Here is a 19,752-nt window from a genome sequence, read left to right as displayed (position 1 = left end):
GCTTTGGTTTGCTGAAACATGACGGAGCAGTAGTTCAAGATTTTAAGATTTTCTGCGAGGTATATAATTGTATGTTCTTCATTGCTAAATTATACGCTAATTGTTTGTCCCAAAAAAAAAAAACCATATGCTAATTATGTACCATCACATATTTTAAACATTCAATTATATGGGAGATTTAATCCAATTTGTCAAATCATCTAATTAAATTGTTGGCATAAGAAATGTTGCAGAATCAACCCGGATTAATCGGATTAAGTATTTGCCCTGTACAACTCTGTGTTGGTATTATTATTTTTGGCGGCAAATTGCCATGAGCTATTCTGTGATACATTCTACGAACAGATGCCTTGTCCTTTTTCCAAAAAAATTATGTTAAATTAATCCATCGGCAAAAGCGAATAATCGTTAACAAGATGTTAAATTTCTCATAATTGAAGTCTCAATTGTCTTGTTTTTTAAACGCTTCCAACAAAATTTAGAATGTTTAGTTGGGTTTTTAATAATAATAACAATAACAACATTTTAAAAAATAATATTTTTATCAATTTGAAAAGATACTCTAAATAGCTTCTAAAGTAATTAGGTGCATTATTGATAAAAATTAATCAAAAAGAGAAAATAGTGATAAAGATACACAAAATATAAAAATATTATAAATTCTAAAAATCACTGAACAATATCAGGCCAAACGATAAGACCGAGCAATAAATATTTTTTCATGATTGTAACCTCAAACCCTTAAACTTGACTGCTCAGGAGATTTTTAAAATTTTTCTTCTTGAAATTTAAACTTATTTGCGTAAAATCGTTTTCGCAAAACCAACAAAAAAAAAATTATAGAATATCTCAAAATAACTACAGTTCCAATAACATAAAATGTTGTTTGGATGAAAGCTTTTTGAAACCCTTTTTACAACACGCAAGCGTGACGGCATGTATCATAGCGCGAGTTTGCATGTAACTACTATATTCTTATTATCATTCCACTTTCCATATTTGCAATTTGGATTTGTGAACTAAGGCTCTTTTTTCCCCTCAAAAGCTGACTTCCCTGGCAAAGTGATCAAAGCATTATCGTGGAAGGAAAGAAAATTAGCATGGCCTTTTAGCTATGTTCCCCCAACTCCATTAAGAATGTGCCAAAAGAACGTTAGGATGTAAAGAGATGACATTAGATTATGACAGTTACATCAGTCAAGCCAAGGGGGTTCACAACTAGGCACGTCAAGTGGCAAGTCACTACAAGTGCATCTGCAATGCACTTGATGCCCAACCATAAAGCTAGAATACCGAGGATCAGCGGTTGCTTTGGGGCTAATTATCTGCATACATTGGAACAAACCCTTTTAATCTTCCATTTACTATTCAAACTACCCCCAGGCTTGGGAGCGAGATGAGAACACCATAGAAATAAATTACAGTAACATACTCTGAAGATGATAATGCATAAAGTGATTTAGGGACAAAATAAGACCCGACTTCGAAAGTGCAACTCCTCAAATTGTGAACATGGTAAATGTCCACATCCTACATGGACTAAAAACTAAATGATAATGCCAATTTGATCGTCAATAGATTCAGCTTATAAACATGCCATAACTACCATCCATATATTTCTGCATTTACCACCCAAGCAAGTGATCTAATTCTGGAATCCAAGAGCAGATTTCCCAAATTAATATAGTTAATCTTGACAATATCAAACACGTTCCCATCCCATAATAGCCATTCCAATCAGCGTGGCACAATAAGGAGCTGCTTACCTTGATCAGGGGGTGGACGGAAAGGAAAGTGAACAAATTGGATTCTTAAGGTCTGCGATTCAGGTTTTTTATCATCAAACTTGTAGCCTGCAGAAAATATCACATTCAAGTAAATGACTAATATGTCGCACAAATGTTACATGATAAAGCATCTTTTACTTTAAACGTAATATGACAAAGTTTAAGCACTGGTTGTTAGTGTAGCGGCCACTAGTATAAATATCAGCAATTATACTTAAATGAGCATAAAATCAACATATATTTATAAAATGTGTTTTTCCTTCTTTTTTTTGGTGGCGTGAGAGGTGGGGAAGGGTGGGGGCTTCTGTTGACCAAGAATGAAAAAATAAACACAGGTATAAAAGACCCATTCAAAACATAAAGAAAGAAAGGAGGGGGAAAAAAGCCACTGCCAATGGATTCACAGACATCAAGAGAATTTCCATTCTCAGTTTCTCTCATAAATAATGTCAGAGAAAATAACCACAACACAGAAAATATTTTGCTCTCCGAAGGACAGATCTCAAATTACAATTACAATCATAATACAGAAAGACCTTACCTTGCAGAGCCTCCATAGCAGTGAGAGCACATTTGGAATCAGTGAACTCTACAAAGCACAAAACGGAAGCCTTGTCTCCACTCTGCAGTATGGTTGATCATCTTAAAAACTAATAAATATTAATTGACCATATAAAGAGAAATATTATAGGTTAACCCCACGTTATAATATAATTAGAACCTATAGCTATGCCATGAAACGTGGCGGAGGGAAAAGTCTATAGCTCACAGCGCATAATAATCATTTTGTCATGTCCCATTATATCAAAGGTATTCTTTTCCAAAACAGAATATTAAAAATCCATATTATTCCAATCACATTTCACACATATATAACTTGAATAAGAATTTTGCAGAGAACTCAAGGCACATGAGTATCATGATCTGCAACATTTTTAAATCTCAAAGTAAACCAGAAATAGCTACAAGCCAATGGTAGATGAAAATCCACAGAGAATATACAATTCAATCTCATTATTATTTGAGCCTCTTATTCAAAGGAAAAATCTTGATTAGTACACTTACACGTCTGGGTTCCTTGTGAACAACTCGGATATCCTTATAGCCAATAAAGGGGCGGAAAAGATCTGTAGATATGAATCAAGGCTAATAAAGAATAATGAAAAGAAAATTAGTGAAATTTCAGTTACTTCCACTTTCATTTCCATAACCTTGAAATGGGACATCATTTGTCTAGGAAATGTTTCTGTTATACCATAACTTAAAAATCATGGCTAGAAAAATAATATAGATCCAACAAGAATCCAACTTCCAAGAACTTCCTATTGATTCATTATCAATACTCCAAGGAGGCAAGTAACGGAAATAAAGAGAAGATACACAAGTAAATATGCAGCAAAGGATACGGCCAACTTCCCTTCTAGTACAGTCACTCGGAAGTCCCCCAACAAATATAATGTTTGAATCCCCTGCTGAATTTGGGAGAGCATTGTATGTACTTTTTAATGCTGATCTTCCATTAGTTATATCAGGATCTCCTGGGCTGATCCCTTGTGAGAGATCTCGTTTTTTCCTTATTAGATCAGAATATTCATGAGATGCATAGCCCTTTGTGTGATCTCCCACACCATTATCAATACCATATGAACCAGTGTGAAACGAGTTTGTCTGCACGTGGTCCAAGAGAAAATTTTAACTCACATTAATTTCACGTGAACTAAATATTAGATTGTCTAAAGGTTTTACATCTCCATGTAGGTAATCTGATCCGATGCCCTGAAAATCTGTCAAGCTCGATACATGAGGAGAAGCCAATGATGGTGCTTCAGATGGCATATAACCAGCAAAGCTACTCCTTGGAATGCTTGCTGATACAACCAAAGAAACCAGACAAAACGTTATTTTTGTGACCAATAGTAAAATACAGTACAAAAGGACAGGCAGCTAGAAGTCACAAGGTCAGTGTCCAGAAAATTTCAGCATTAAAAATAGTCTTCTGTAGGTTGAGAGAGTATGTATAGAGTACTTTCCAACTAATGTAAACATGGTGAAAAGAACTTGCTTTGGAGGGAGATGGATGAAATTACTGGGCAGAAGAATGTGTTTCGGATGTTAGACTCTATAATCGGTGATTGATTCCTTGAAAAAAAGTAATATTATATTAAGGATTTAGTTTGGCTTTGAACCTACAATAGAAACAACCCCTCCACCAACCAAAACAAAAAAAAAAAAAAATCCATTACCGGTTTCTAGTTAAGAAAAACGTAACTACCTTCAGGTAGATAAAAATCTGTAACTTTCACCAGTTTTTCTTTTGACTCAGGTATAAACTATAATATTTTCTATAATAAAACTCCCATCAAGATTAACATATAACACTGCTTTTCTGAGTTTGCTACCGATATGAGTGATTATTTTGAGAGCAAGCGCGAGCTTTCAGACTGCAGTAGCACAAACCAAAAGAAGACACCGAATAAGAGTCTTGCTATTCAAGATTAAATAAACACTTCTCGCATAGCAACTTGAATATTAACTTTCTAGGATCCTAACAGTAAGGCTTTCTACGAACGAGAGGCAGCAAAAATTTCTCATAACCACAAGTTAAATATTACCACCGGGGAAAAAAAGTAACACTCAATCACAGGCATTGCTAACAAAATGATGCTTCCAGAATCATGTTGACCGTGCTTTTAAATTTAAATTAGAAAAGCCTGGTAGTACAACCTGGAGATAGCATTGTTCAGCGGATCTAAAAACGTGGTAATTGGTAGACAAAAATATAGATTCTGGTCAATTCAGAACTACAGGTCGGAACGACTAGTGAACTCCACTAGCCAAGTGACCGTGGAAGGCGCACTAAAGACTATATCAGGCTTCTTGAATGATTTCTATTTCCCCTCCCCAACTGACACTCACTACGAACTTGAAGGTTTCATTTTTTTTATGCCGCCGGTTTCCTATTGATATCAACGGCACCGTATCTAAATTATGGAATTATCATTGTCAATACCTGGGTCTGGGGGAGTGCCGTATCTGCTGTAGTAGGGATCGGCCATGGACGATGTCTTAGTGTGCGTCCCTCTTCTTCCCTTGCTCTATCAGCCTGTATTCCCTAATCGATTTCGATGTTCCTCCTTTTCGCTTTCTTCGCTGCCTCGCGCTCTGAACTCGGGGGCTTCTGGTAACTACTCCGGGGGGAACCGGAACTGAGTTCGTTGCACTCCTGCCTCTCACATCGTACAATTAATTTACCCTAAATTTGTGATTAGTTTTAAAGTAATTAGAGGAAAAGTTATTACTCACTCCGATACTATTTATAAATCATTTTTATCAATCTCATCAATACCAATACAATAAAAGTACAAGGAATAAAAGTAAGTAAAATTCCAAACATACCCCTATATAATAAATTTAAAAAGTAATATTCTGTTGCTTTTTCTCTCTCATAAAGGGTAATTTTAGAAATATCTCTCAAATATTACCTAAAAAGACGCACCATGACTTATAAATAGGACCAAATATATCTTTTAAAATGAGACTTATAAATGAGACCGAAGGGAGTATTTTATTTTGAATGGTGAAGTTTTCTCGTAAGCATGCATAGATAAACAAAGGCTAAGTTATACTTTTTTCATAAGTATGTGTCCCAAAAGTCATATAACATTTAATAATATTTTATTAATATTTTAAAATTTAATATAAAAAATTTGTGATGAAAAATAACAATGTTAGAATTAAAAAAATTTAAAAAATATTTTATAAAATTAAAAAATTAATATAAAATTTTATATAAAATTGAGAGATAAAAAATATACTTTAATCATAAATGAGCATATATTAATTGAAAAATGGTAGATAAAAATATATATGTAAATATAATTATTTTTATTCTGCAAATTTATAAAATAAAAAAAAATCTATGCAACTCACCACTCCTTTTGAGGTTTGGTAAGTTGTTTGATTTAATTAAATAATTGTTAAAAAATTTGTCATAAAATATTCAAAAAGTATAAAATATTAATTTTTTGGAAGAGACATTAAAAATAAAGAGAATTAATTGTGATGATTGTTTTAAAATTTTTGAAAAAAATATATCTTGATAATTTTAAAATATCAATAAAATTCATTGATCATAGACGAGACACTTATTAAATGAATGTATTTAAGTTATATGTCGAATATTCAATAATCTCTAATCATTTTTCACTGTGTTCTAAGCTAAAACATTGTCCAAGAAAGAGATAAATGTTTACCATGTCATGTTTAGTTGTTAGTGTTTTTTTTCCTCTCCAAATTTAAGCAGATTGAATTCAAGGACTTGCTAAGGTCAAGACATGCACCTCCAAATTCAAAAGATCTTACAAAGACACTCATATATCACTTACTAGTAAGGTCATTATATTAATAACAAGATGTGAATTCATGATTTATAAGTTATTAGCAAAGACTTTACCAACTTAACTAACTTTCAGTAGTTAATTGTTAGTGTTTCTTACTAATAAGATTGGGTTTAGCAGAAGGAGAAAACTTATATATTCAACGTTATGTACTTAATACATTTGTATTCAATTAAATTATAATGTCCGGATCTTTTATAGATTATTTATTCTATAATAATTTTTGATTATTGATTAAACTAATATATTAAAATTTACATATCATAATTTGATTTGATAGAAGTATGTAAATTATATAAGACTAAGTATATAAGCCTCACCTTTAGCAGAATAAGCTAATCTCTCACATATATTTCAAACAAAGTTGCTTTTAATAAAAATACAGCTATTAGCAATCAGAAAATTAATAGTACCACTTATAACAAGTGGGATGAGGTGGTGAAATTGTTGGATGAATTTACGTACGCACACATACATATAAACACGTGGATAGAAGAAGCAAGCATTTATCTAGCAAAATAATCCGAAACATTCACACGCTAATCAATTATATATTTTTGTATTTTTTCACAGTTAACATCATTTGATTTTGTCTAACTGGCAAAAAATAGCTACAGATTACCTTACAGTATAATATTATCCTTGCCATGATATCCTCAGGTACGTGATTAAATTTTAATTTTTGAAGCCCGAATTAGAGGGACTTGAAAATATTACATTTAACTAAAAAGACCAGGTCAAGATTAATACCTCCATGATCCACCCTTAATGTTCAAAATGTGAAAGTGGAGAAAGTGATTATAAATGTGGAAGAAATATTTTTTAGTTGAAAATTATAAATGGGGTTAATAAAAATGCTCTGTGTGCAAATTAACTAATTCTATGGGATGATCATTTTTATTTTAGAGTGTTGTCTAAAAATTTCCTCTCATGCCAACTTAATTAATAGATGACATAGGATTTGAAAATCTAAATCTTTTTTCAAATCATGTTCAAGCCTCTTGAAATTTTACTAGGTGTTTGGTTTTATGTTCACATTCTATAACAATTCATTTACAAGAAACATGAGAGTTGATTGGATTTGACAAAAAACACATTCAAAGTGAAATTAGATAGACTTTTAGTTTGGAGATAAACAATGAAAGACAGATTTACACATATTTGAGGATATAGGCAATTGTCACCACAAATTTGTGACACCTTACATAAATATGAATTGATTTTTAATTTGCCTTTGTTAATATGCCAGTTTTAAACCCACTAATTAAGGAATGAATAAGGGAAGAGAAAGAAAAAGGGAGACGAAAGTAATAGTCACTTAGCTCCAGGTGGAGAGTTGTTGTGAAGAATTTGTGAAAGAAAATATAAAGTATAATTAAATTTAAAATTTTAAATTTAAAGTATTAGGAGGAGTGAAATTGACAAAAAGATCATGAAAATTTACAACAGTGGATAGCAAGAGAGGATTGGGATTTATATTTTTAGTGGAATCTTTTTTTTAATTTTTTTTCTAGATTTTTACTAAAATAATTTTCATAGTTTAAAATAATATCTTTATATATTCAATTTATTGTTTAATATCTTTAGCAAATCAAATTATCATATATGGTAGGGATTTCATTATTATTTAGGGTTAAGTATAAAAATGTCATTGATGTTTTTTCTAAAGTATTTTTTGATATAATTTCGCCCCAATTAATATAATCTCAGTTAATGTTTGACCGGATTGACTATTAACTTAATAAATTTGACCGTGAAATGCTATGTTGGCATGCCACCGGACGTTCACACTGCTTTTCCCCGATTAGCTTCCTCCCTCTCTCTCTCTCTCTCTCATCCATCAGAATCTCATCTAAACCCATCTGAATTTTGTTCGAGAAGGGTTCAACGTTTAGTGCTCGATTCAAATATTTGGGATTTAGTCATTGTTCTAGAAACCGAAGCCAAAGCCTTGATTTGGCTCAAGCAAGAAAGGTTCGTTGATTTTTGATCTGGGTTGAGATCAAGATGGGTTCGCCTTGATTTAGAGTCAGAAGCCAAAGCCTAGATTTGGCTCGACAGAGACAGATCGAGACAGAGTTAAGGAAAAGCTCGCGTATTCTGGTTCACAATCACATTGTCGCTACTAAACCACTCGGAGAGGCTTAGTTTAGGCTTCTTTGTCGACATTAATGCTCGGTCTTACTCTGGTTTTCTTGTAACGAAGGTGAGTTGGGTTCTTTCACTCGGTCTTACTCTCCCGATCTTGAACGATAACAGAGTGGGTATCAACAAAAGAGAACTCCGGATTTGCAAGCTTAAAGCTTTTCTTAGGGTTTTCTCTCAAGCCGAATGCATTCTCACTGCTGCCCAGGTTTGTTTGGGATTCAATAGGTTTGATTTAGTTCACTTGGTTTTTGCGTTTGATCGACAATGATTTGTGGGTTTGATCAATGTTGGATTGTTGAGGAAGAAAATGCAACTTGATCGACGCTAATGATTGTTTGATTTATGGGTTTGATCTGTTTCAGTGTTTCTCCTTTTATTTCTTTCCTTCTCGCTGCTGCCCAGATCTGTTTGATGATCCACGCTGACGCTAATTTACGGGTTCATTCATTAAGTTTTGTTGGGTTCAAATTTTTGTTTTGCTTTATTGTTCTTATCCTGTGTTCTTCATTTGATGGGTTTGATTGTTCTGGCTTGATTGTTATTCCCTTGTGTTCTTAATGTGCTGGGCTTGATTGTTCTGGCGTTTCTGATTGAGGAAGGGAGGAAGACGAACAAGATTTGGGTTTGGAAGAGGGAAGTGGAAGGGGCAGAAATGCAGAATAGAGCGGTGGTAAACGTGGAAGGCTGGAGGCTAATGTGGCAAGCCAGCTAAACAGCTCACGATCAAACTTTTTGACTTAACGGAGAACACGGTCAAACCCTTACCGTAGGGTGAGATTATACTAATTTGAAAAATATTAGGGGTGAAATTGCGCTAAAAAATAATTTAGGATATGAGGTGCATCTGATTGATAACACGGAGGACTTTTTTGTTCCTTAACCTTATTATTTAAATTAAACAAATAGTTAGTGTTCAAATCTCCACTCTTGCACGTTTAATAAAACCTATCTTTTATGATTACATATACTAGCAAATTAAATTTCGTTATCAACAAAATATATAATGTTTGTGTCTCACCTAAAATAATTTTGCCTCCACTGGCCCAACTCCTAGGCATGCTCTTGGAGTAATGACTCAATTTTTAGAAGGCTTGTTATTAACTAGCTTTCTCGTCCAATAATGTATATAATTTTTTCTTCCTCGTGTGTAATTAGTATGACTTGTTATGTGTTAAAAATTTAAAGTTGGATAACCATAAGTGATCACTGTAACAAGTCAATAATAAGTAGTAAAAATACTTCAAAATGCTTGTTGAATACAATACTCGATACTATTTGCAAAATTTAATACAATGAAATAAAAAAAAAAATCGACATTCTTAAACAAGCTTATAACGTCAAATAGGTGAAAGCGGAACTGATGTAGGTGAAAAGGGGATGAACAGGAGTTGAAATTTACAATACAGTGTTTTATACATTTAAATCCCAAATACTAGCCTATACCTACCAATGTTGGCGTATTACGTGTAAAACTTTTATGCCCCTCATAGTCTCAATTTCACTAAACTTTTTGTCGAAAGTTTGTAGTTCATAAAGTCCAGGAGACAATTGAGGGTAACGATGGTCATCAGTGGCAAGTACGGCATGCAATTAAGCTTCTACCCGAGGATTGGCAAATCAAGGTGAATTATACATGCAAGGAAAACAAGTGTGTCAATTGGATTGCAAAATCTGACTTGAATCTATGTGTTGAGCGTAAAATTATTTTTGAACCTCCTAGAGGTTTCATTGAATGGTTGTATTGAGATAAAAGGAATTATAATGATCCTAGTTTACTTTTTAGTTAAATAAGAGTTTGGACTTTGCCCCATTTTTGATAAAAAAAAGGAAAAATATAATTTTTTATTTTTGTATTTTGTTCACGTTTTTTTATTCTTATACTGTTGTATTTCATTATTTTTAATCTTTTTATGGGCAAAGTATAAGGACTTGAAAAGGATTGAAAATAATAAAAAATAAAAGTATAAAAACTTAAAATATTAAAAAAAATAAGAATTAAAAGTAAAATGTAAATAAAGTTTAAGAATTAAAAGTCATGTTTATTAAAAAAAATTTATGCCCCTCAAATGTGCGCTCTCATGGTGTGATAAGTCGTGTGTACAATACTTTTCCTCAGTTATTTTATCGGCCTCAGTTTAAAAATCACACCACAGACCCAGACAGAAAAGAATCCCTGCTGAACGTTAAATACACTAACGATCTGAACGGCGAAAGAAGCCACACAACACTGATCCGCGGAGACCAGACGAAGGTTAAGATAAAATTGGGCAAAACGTAGTTTCCGATTTATCATGGGGGAAAATCTCGTCTTAGAAGAAAGAAAAGGTTTGGCCAAAACATGGAAAAGGGCACGTGGCCTGGCACTTTCTTTTTTAGAAATATATCAATTAAATGGGAAAACGGCGAGGATAAAACTGGTACCCTCCAGATCTAGAAAAGAAAAATACATGCAAATACCGCGACAGCTAGCTAAGCATATCACTGGAACTTAACCCACAAAACAAGGATGTCTGAGCAGTGACAGCCAATCACAAGCCACAAAATTTAATAAGACCAACCACCTAACCAAGGAGAGTGGGCAGCACGGTCCAATCAAACCAAACAATGTGGGTCTTTCCTCGTTGTTTTCATGTCCTAAAATGCGAAAATGTCATTTATGATCTGACAGCGACACTTTCTCTCACCGCAACGCAATGTGTCGCACGCTCACACTCCCGCGCGTGAAGCCGTCAACCCTTCGCCAGATACGTTCCTGATTAATCCATTCCAGTTTTTGCTATCCTATGCGATCATCCACCCCTATTCGTAGGACCTCAAACCACGTTTCGCCACGTATGCACACAGTGAAACTCCCAAAGCATCATCACGTACGTCGCTGGCCAGGAGGACGCACGAGAATGGTGGCCGGTGCATCGGATAGCGCGACGTGCTACATTTGGACTGAATCTTTACCATTTTTAATGCTTCTTCCTTCGCATCATCCCCTCGTTGCTGCAATAAGAGCTCCAGAGTGTTTTTAGAGACTGAAAGCGAAACGCTGTCTGTGGGTGATAGAGAGAGAGAGAGAGAAGCGGAGGCTTTTGGGGGCTTATAGATACACCTGCAGTGACACATTATCACCCACGTTCAGAGTGGCTGCCTGGGCCTGAGAGCGAGGCAGAGAGATGGAGGATCTGGAGGAGGAGGAGAAAATAGAGGAGGAGGTGCTGGGGTCGAGCTTGACCATGGAGAAGGTTGCGGCGGCGAAGAAGTTCATAGAGAATCACTACAGGAATCAGATGAAGAACATCCAAGAACGCAAGGAGAGGTACTTGTGGGGAATTATTTGTCGATTTTCTTGTGATTGTTGAGTAACTGTAACTCTGGGCCCGAGAATTTCTGGTATTCGGAACTAAAAGCGCCCGTTAATCGTGCACAATGCAAATTGACTGGCAGATCTTTCTATTCAATCACTTTTCAACCTTCCCAGCTGTGGTAGATGAAGTAATCTAGGTATAGGAAACAGTAAGTAGTAGTTGTACACTAACAACTGAGAACTTCTCAGTCTCACTTCAATTGGTCCCAGTATAGCTATTAGGTTTAATGACTCAAGTTATCCATGCACTGTTTTAAGGCCAAGAGATTCTGGAACACCGTACACATAAATGCATTTGATCCTGGAGATACGATGAAAAAACTTCATCTCCATAAATGGCGAGAATCAATTAGAGGGATTAACTAAAATTTCTCTGTTTGAATTTCAGGCATCATGAACTATCGTTTCTTCTCTTTTACTGCTTTATTTTAGTGATCCGCCGCATATGATCCATGTTCGGTCGATGGTTTGTTTTAAGGCTTACAGTCCTCAAAATACGGTGAAAAATTTCATCTCTATTGATTGAGAGACTCAAAAGCAGGGATCAACATGAATGTCTATGTTTGAATTTAAGGCATCTATACTATCATTTCTTCTCTTTTGAGGTTTGTTTTGTGATCCATCGTGCATGACCCAGATTCTTAATGATTATCCCCAAATTAGTAATCTGTTCCCTTTCTTCATTTGGTGTAATGGGTGCATGCATCGCATTGTCCATTAGATCAGTGAGTTGACACGCCAGTCCAATCTTCATGTTTTTTTCGCTAAACAAGTTTCCTGGAATAAAAATCTGTAAAATTAATTGACTCCCTTTTTTTAATGGCTGGGCATTTTGATCAGTGGCTATTTTGCCATCTTGTCGTATTTTTGCAGTAGAGGTCTCTAGGAGTATCAATTATCTGAGTTAAACTAATGCAATCAGTGTTGATCCGGTAAACGTTCACATCTCCATTTCAGTCCCCATATTCTTGATGCACTTACTTTTGAATTGTTTGATATTCTAAAGAGTTTGACATTTCCATTGTACCATAAGATGCTGTATGTTCAAAGAATCTTTTCAAAATTTCTAGTGAAACACCTTAATTACTCCCATCATATGGCACTCTCTTGGTTACCTAATAGCGTACACAGAGGATTGCACATATACCCTAAACATATGATCAAGTTAGAGTCATTTTAAATTTTGTTAATGGCATCCTTTAGTTCTACATCTATGCTATTTAATATGTAATGAGCTGTCTCATGAGCACCTAATGTGCTTATTTGATGGAAGGAACTGAATTGGCTAGGATTTAAAATTTGAAGTACAATGACAATTGGAACTAAATATGTATTTGAGCCAAGACGAAACAGAGACAAGGCCATGCTTGTTATGTAGACCAAGCATTCCCGTCTCTGTTATAAATTCAAAAATTAAAAATCGTCTATCACCTGCAGCCAGAAACAAGTTCCATTTATTTAAATTTCTAGTAGTTATAGTTGGTACCAACACAATATGATGCTTTTATTGAAAAGGAATGAGATCGTAGTATTAATGGACTTTCTCATTAGAGCTCTTCAGATAGACACTTGCAAAAATTGCAGTAATAAACATTGTAGTTAAGTTAGTTCTTATCCTAATAGGGTGAAACTACCTATCTCATCACCTTATGTTTTTGAGCTTCCTCAGAGATTGAAAAGATAAAAGCATAGAGCCACATATTTTCCCCTCTCTGATAGTTTATATTCATCAGTGAGTTATGGAAGATACGTTCTGTACGCAGAAAGTTTTCATTTGTAAATAACACGTGAATCATGGTTGTGCACAAATTCTTTTAGACAGTCTCTTGTGTGATGCATGTCACCAAGAGTTTTGGAGTTCCTGACACAATTTCCTTTGATTTTAGACGTTGTATTTTAGAAAGGAAATTAGCTTCCTCAGATGTGCCAACTGAGGAAAGGATCAACCTCATCAAAGATTTAGAGCGAAAGGAGACTGAATATATGCGATTGAAAAGGCACAAGATATGTGTTAATGATTTTGAGCTTCTAACCATAATAGGAAGAGGGGCTTTTGGCGAGGTAAGAAATGTTCCTGTCTTATGTATACGTGCAATATTTTTGTTGGATACACAAGTTTATCTATATTTTGTGCAGAGGTGGATGCTTTTTTGCATCCTTGTTATAGCAGTTATTTCAAGTTTTTCAGCTAACTTGTTAATTTACAGGTTAGATTGTGTCGTGAGAAGAAATCTGGAAACATCTATGCCATGAAAAAGCTGAAGAAAACTGAAATGCTCAAGAGAGGCCAGGTGAAATCTTTAAATAGATTGCATATACCTGAACTTAGGAATCATAATGGATGTATGATATGGTCTTCAATTGTAGATATGAATATAATTTGATATTCTACATGGTAATACCAATCATGTTGCATCAGTGTATTGGTCTATGTGTAATTCATTGTTAGGTCATGGTGTCCTTATTTTTAGTGTTTTTTTTTTGGGGGGGGGGGGTTTCATCATAGAACCTTAAATATTTACTTACACCCCACCCCAGCTTTTGTTAGATATTCATGTCGTAGGATGTCTTGCAAAATGCCTCTTTGTTGTTTTATATGCAAGACATCTTTTTTTTTTTTTTTTCAGGTGGAGCATGTTAGGGCTGAGAGGAACTTGCTGGCTGAAGTTGCCAGCCATTGCATAGTGAAACTTTACTACTCATTTCAGGATGCTGAGTACTTATATTTAATTATGGAATATCTGCCTGGGGGTGACATGATGACTCTGCTGATGAGAGAAGACACTTTAAGTGAGAGTGTTGCTAGATTTTACATTGCACAAAGTGTGCTGGCCATAGAGTCTATTCATAAACACAATTATATCCACAGGTTGACTTTTGCTGTATTTCTATTTTTTTCATTAATATAATTTGATTGGATCAGGTTGTGGGTCACTTTTTACGTGCTAAAAAATTATTTAAATCTTTATTGTCTGCTTTTTAGGGATATTAAACCAGATAATCTACTTCTAGATAAAAATGGTCATATGAAGCTCTCAGATTTCGGCCTTTGTAAGCCACTGGAATTTACTACCCTGTCTACACTTCATGAGAATCAGACCATGGATGATGAAAATTTATCAGAGCCAATGGACATTGATGGATGCATTCCTGATACGGACAATGACAGCAACTGGAGAAGTCCACGTGAACAACTCCAGCATTGGCAGATGAACAGGAGGAAGTTGGTATGTCAGAAAATTTATTAATATAGAAATGTTGAGATGTGGCAGATAATATGTTCTAAATTATGTTTCCGAGTAGAATTTTGCTTATGTCTCAAATATAGAAAACTAAAAAGTAAAGGAAAGTTTTGAATTCTGGAAACTGTGGATCCCTCATTTGGTAATGTAATGGTCTGCATTAAAATAATTCTTTATATAGTATTTGAAAGTACCTGCTCATGGCTGTTCATACCCTAAAGACTGTTAGGCATAAATTATAATACTTGTTGATGTGCATTGGCACATGGTTAATACTGCATTTGCTTTCATGTTCTCATATAGCTGTTAAGAAAAGGTCTTTCTGTTCTCACATTTCTTTTCCTTTTATAAGGCATTTTCTACTGTGGGAACACCAGACTACATTGCTCCTGAAGTGCTGCTGAAAAAAGGATATGGGATGGAATGTGACTGGTTAGCTTTTGACTATTTTTGTTAGCCTTGCAATCTATTAGTCTTGAAGCTCCACTATAGGGCGCATTTATTTTCTTCCTTATAAGGTGCAACTCTTCTTTGACCGGATACTATTGGTCTAACAATTAAAACTTGTAAAGCTTTAAATGAGAGTGATAATTATAAAACAAAATCTGCCTTCTTACTTTTCAAATGCTTGATATTTCAAAGATTTTTTTTTTTTTGTATATATTCTGTTGTTTCATGTGTACTTGCTTTCATATGGACAGGTGGTCGCTGGGGGCAATAATGTATGAAATGCTGGTTGGTTACCCTCCATTTTACTCAGATGACCCAATAACCACATGCAGAAAGGTAACAGGCCATGATAATTTTTAAATCGTGAAGTATGTTTGCATTTCGTTAATTGTTTGAGCACCTTTACAGCTTGGCACAATTTCCATTATGACTATGTTGAGTTAGGATAATAAGATTCCCAAGTTTCTAACCTCGTTGAGGCTGACATCCTATTAAAATCTATCTTGTGTAACTAATGAGATATATGATTAAGGCTTTTTCCTTGAAGAGCAATAAATTTTGTAATTAGTTTCAAGGAGATATAATCATCTTGTTGGTTAAATTAATATTAAAGAGACTAGACTTTTGGAAATAAGGAACTCACAGATTAGAGCTTGGATGTTTCTTTCCTTAATGAAATGAGACAAACCGGAGGAATTAAGCTTCACTGTTATTAAGAAAACTCTGAACTAACAAATGCTTGGCTTGGAGAGAGGGGGCTGCTGGCACCAAAAGGGTGTTCGAGCTATTACTGGCAGTTGAATGAAAGAAGTTAAGGAGTTACCCATAGGCGTTCAAAGTGGTAAGCTGAGAGCAGAAACCTACATGGGGACATCATGTATTTTCTTCTTTCTCATGAAGTTTTTTATTTTAGTAAAAATGTGTATTGGTTCACTTTGAGGAGCACCAGTGATACTTAATTAGTCTTGTATGGGATACTGCGCCCACATATTGCCCTAATCTCACTGCCTCCCACTTTGTGACCAATAGAGGAGGAAATTTGAACTTATGATAAAATGGATCTTACTGTACACTATGCTCACATGCTTAATTATCTTCTTGCTACTGCTAGTACAATCATTCATTATCATGATACTTGAAAGCTCTTCCTGTGATGTTCATGTCTTTATTCATAAATGTTTTTGTATACTTGTTTCATCAATTGCAAGCAGATTGTTCATTGGAGAAATCATCTAAAATTTCCGGAAGATGCACAGTTGACACTTGAGGCCAAGGATCTAATATGCAGATTGCTGTGTGATGTTGACCATCGGTTAGGCACTCATGGGGCAAATGAAATCAAGGTAAGTTATTCAATTTATTTGAACTTTGCTATGCCAATCCTTAAATTTTTGTCTATTGCTTATACAAATTTTGTTGTATCAGGCTCATCCTTGGTTTAAGGGTGTGGAGTGGGATAAACTGTATGAAATGGAGGCAGCATTTAAACCACAAGTCAATGGGGAGCTGGATACCCAAAACTTCATGAAATTTGATGAAGTACTATATTAAATGATCTCTTCTTTTTCCTTTTTCTGTCCTTTTTAATGTGTTTTTCCTTATTGTCTTCCCCTTGATATCTAATGTCTGCAAGCTACTACCAAATTGCTGGAACGGACTTTATCCCACTTTCTTTGTTAAATCACTTGAAGAGAGTTGCTTCAAAATTACCAAGCAGAATATATCCTTTTGCTTGATATATGCTATTTTCCATCTATCTCTAAATTTAGGCTTTTCTCGTTTATATGAATTTTTCTTTTCCACTGAGCTAAAGGGATTCGTAATGTGATAAATGGTGATCTCATGCACGTTTTTATTCTGATGGGGCCAACAGTTATACTTTCATGATACATGGCAGCCAATGAAAACTAGGATCCACCCCCCCAACCAAAAAAAAAAAAAAAAAGTCCTCTGATATCCTTGCATGCCTTTATTCTGTTAATATGTGCTCAATAATGTTTTGTGCTGGATTGTCAAAACAAGACTTACGTTCCTTCTCTCTCTCTCTCTCTCTCTCTCTGTGTAATAGGTAGATCCACCAACAGCAGCAATAACTGGTTCTGGTCCCTCACGAAAGGTACTCAAGCTTGTGTTGATTTGCATGCTGATATCGTTTCCTTTCATTCTTTAAAGCATTCACTATTCAACATTTTCTGTTCTATTGAAGGATTAAAAGCATAGTAACTTTATTTCAAATTACATGAGAAAAATAAGCTACAATAAACAAATTTTCTACTCTCTTATTGAGGGTGCGTTCTTGGTTACCAAATTTGATTTCATAATTAGTGCGGTAAAACAATTATTGGCTCTTTTTTCTTCTTATTAGGAGGTTGGGCTGGGGAAGATCTGAATCTGCTGGTCTCCTTGAAGTTTAACACATCTATGTTACTGATATTATGACTTGCTGTAATACTTAGAAAGTTTCTGGTATATTTATGATGTCCCATGAACTTTGTGCAGATGCTACTAACACCCAAAGATCTAAATTTTGTTGGCTACACCTACAAGAACTTCGATGCTGTGAAAGGGCTTCGCCAGTCTTTTGGTACCGAACTTTTTACTCCTAATTACATGAACTGTTGCTCAGTTAGTGGTTGATCGTTATATGCTAGCTATAGTAAAAATGCTGGAATTTGTTTTCTCGTAAGTCAACATTCACGCATTCTTCTTACATTGAACATGCATATATAACTTAATTATAGTGATCGAGACAAGGAGTTCTCATTTCCTCAACAGGAAATGAACTCTGCATTTTGCAACTGACAAATTTTGTAATCAATTCAAGCCAGGCTTGGTGTCACAAATATTACGGATGGTGACCTTTATAATGCCCAAATAGTATAGAGGGTCTAATTATAGCCATCCTTTTATTTTATGGTCATATTTAGCCAATATGAAACGTGTAATCAGTTTGAAACCCAGTTATTGCTCTAGCAACAGTTATTCAACAACCCAAAAAGTCACCCAAGCCCTTGTGAAGGTCATCTAGACAGTTCCTTGAAGTGACCATATTCACCTTAAAATGATGAGATGGATTCTTGTACTCGTTGATGAAATATGTTGACCTCCTGAATGGATATTGTATCATTTTCGCCATTTATCTTTTAAGGAATAATTTCTTACTGAAACCCAATAAACTGATGGTCGTGCTAAAAATCTGCAGCTGATTCCATGCAAGAATTCTCTTCTAAACGAGCAGCTGAGGAAACAAGTTTACAAATGCTTGCTTCGTCTGGGGATCCCATGTTACCATGACATGAGCTCGTGTTATGCAAAATGAAGTGCATCATCACTTCATAATTCTGGTGCACCCGCTTTGGCTCTTTATCTTTGATAGAAGCCCATAACCATCTTTTACTAGCACCTGAGCTTCCATGCATTTGGCAGGAACTATGTGTACAGCAAGTAGTTGAACGACATTTTCAAAGCTTGTAGGGCAACACCGTGTGTATTTGAATTTGCAAAGTAGGAACCGAGAGTTGTGCAACTGAGAGCACCTGGCTGCCCAGGTTGGCCTGAGGAAGACTTGCCTTCTCTAGCGGCAGTTTTTAGTTGTGGACAACTTATTGAGGAACTAAAGCAAAAGTATCTAATATTATTATTTGATGCGATGTACACATTTATTGGACGAGAGCAGAAATGAGCTAGCTATAAAGAAATGAAATGATGCTTGGGGATATAGGAGCGTTACTTTCGGCTGTCGAGTTACTTTGTATGGAGGCCCTTTTTGAGTTTTTCCTTTAACCGATGATAAATTAAGGATTTCAAGGAGCCAATTTGATTTTTTTTTTTCCCTGTTGCAGGGAGCTTTACTTTTTTCTGTTTTATCACTCTCTTGAGTTGTGAGCATGATTTAGGCAGCCCCCTATTTTCCGTAGGTTCGTATGCCGTGATTAGGGGCCCCAAAAAAAATCCAATGATTTCTTTTTAATAATTTCCCGTCATATTTTTCAGAGAGTGTGTGTGTGTGTGTGTGTGTGTGATTAAGAATAGAGATGTCTTCAGTGCAGATAAATGGTCCCATCATCAAGATTCAAGAGTACCAATTATATCTTATCCTATATATTAGCGACTATATGAGAGCTTGCTCTCTCATGCGGGTTAATTGAAGCTTTAGCTTTCACTCCCTACCCTTAGAGGTGGCATAAAGTCCAAGATAAGCCGGTCTGCTTCCACTAATTTGAATATGATATTAATTATATTGAAGCATCCCTGGGCTCAGTGAGAGTAATTTTTTCATCTATGAAGTTTGAACAGTTTTTATTTTTATTTTTTAGGAATATTGATTTTCTTTCACTTAAATCATGTGTTTTTTATATTTTCTGTTTTTCGCA

At 35.0% G+C, this 19,752-nt stretch overlaps 2 protein-coding genes across 3 annotated transcripts; one reads left to right on the top strand and one right to left on the bottom strand.

Annotated features, from left to right (window-relative positions):
* Nucleotides 1–1,080: 1,080 nt before the first annotated feature.
* Nucleotides 1,081–5,042, bottom strand: LOC129318602 (RNA-binding protein 1-like). Its single transcript, XM_054963452.1, has 7 exons — nucleotides 4,798–5,042; nucleotides 3,534–3,655; nucleotides 3,194–3,455; nucleotides 2,853–2,914; nucleotides 2,329–2,410; nucleotides 1,767–1,853; nucleotides 1,081–1,325 (listed from the first exon to the last, which is right to left on the bottom strand). The coding sequence occupies exons 1-7, from the start codon at nucleotides 4,841–4,843 to the stop codon at nucleotides 1,318–1,320; spliced, it is 669 nt and encodes a 222-aa protein (XP_054819427.1). The 5' UTR covers nucleotides 4,844–5,042; the 3' UTR covers nucleotides 1,081–1,317.
* Nucleotides 5,043–11,185: 6,143 nt separating this feature from the next.
* Nucleotides 11,186–19,095, top strand: LOC129318461 (uncharacterized). 2 transcript variants are annotated; one of them, XR_008595246.1, is made up of 13 exons: nucleotides 11,186–11,639; nucleotides 13,574–13,748; nucleotides 13,895–13,978; nucleotides 14,315–14,556; nucleotides 14,671–14,914; nucleotides 15,282–15,361; nucleotides 15,631–15,715; nucleotides 16,591–16,722; nucleotides 16,805–16,918; nucleotides 17,448–17,495; nucleotides 17,879–17,963; nucleotides 18,582–18,723; nucleotides 18,806–19,095. XR_008595246.1 is itself a non-coding variant. In XM_054963231.1 (12 exons), exons 1-12 carry the CDS (start codon nucleotides 11,497–11,499, stop codon nucleotides 18,671–18,673), a joined length of 1,524 nt encoding a protein of 507 aa, XP_054819206.1. In that variant the 5' UTR covers nucleotides 11,186–11,496; the 3' UTR covers nucleotides 18,674–19,095. The 2 variants fall into 2 exon arrangements, 1 of the variants encoding a protein (XP_054819206.1); XM_054963231.1 differs by having other exon boundaries at nucleotides 18,582–19,095.
* The last annotated feature ends 657 nt before the right edge of the window (nucleotides 19,096–19,752 follow it).

The sequence above is a fragment of the Prosopis cineraria genome, unplaced genomic scaffold (genome assembly GCF_029017545.1).
Source record: "Prosopis cineraria cultivar Desert tree isolate PC_DT_omini unplaced genomic scaffold, ASM2901754v1 PC8, whole genome shotgun sequence".
In the NCBI taxonomy this organism is placed as follows: Eukaryota; Viridiplantae; Streptophyta; class Magnoliopsida; order Fabales; family Fabaceae; genus Prosopis; species Prosopis cineraria.
The sequence above is the reverse complement of the archived record's forward strand: the minus strand, read 5'-3'. Positions and strand labels throughout refer to the sequence as shown.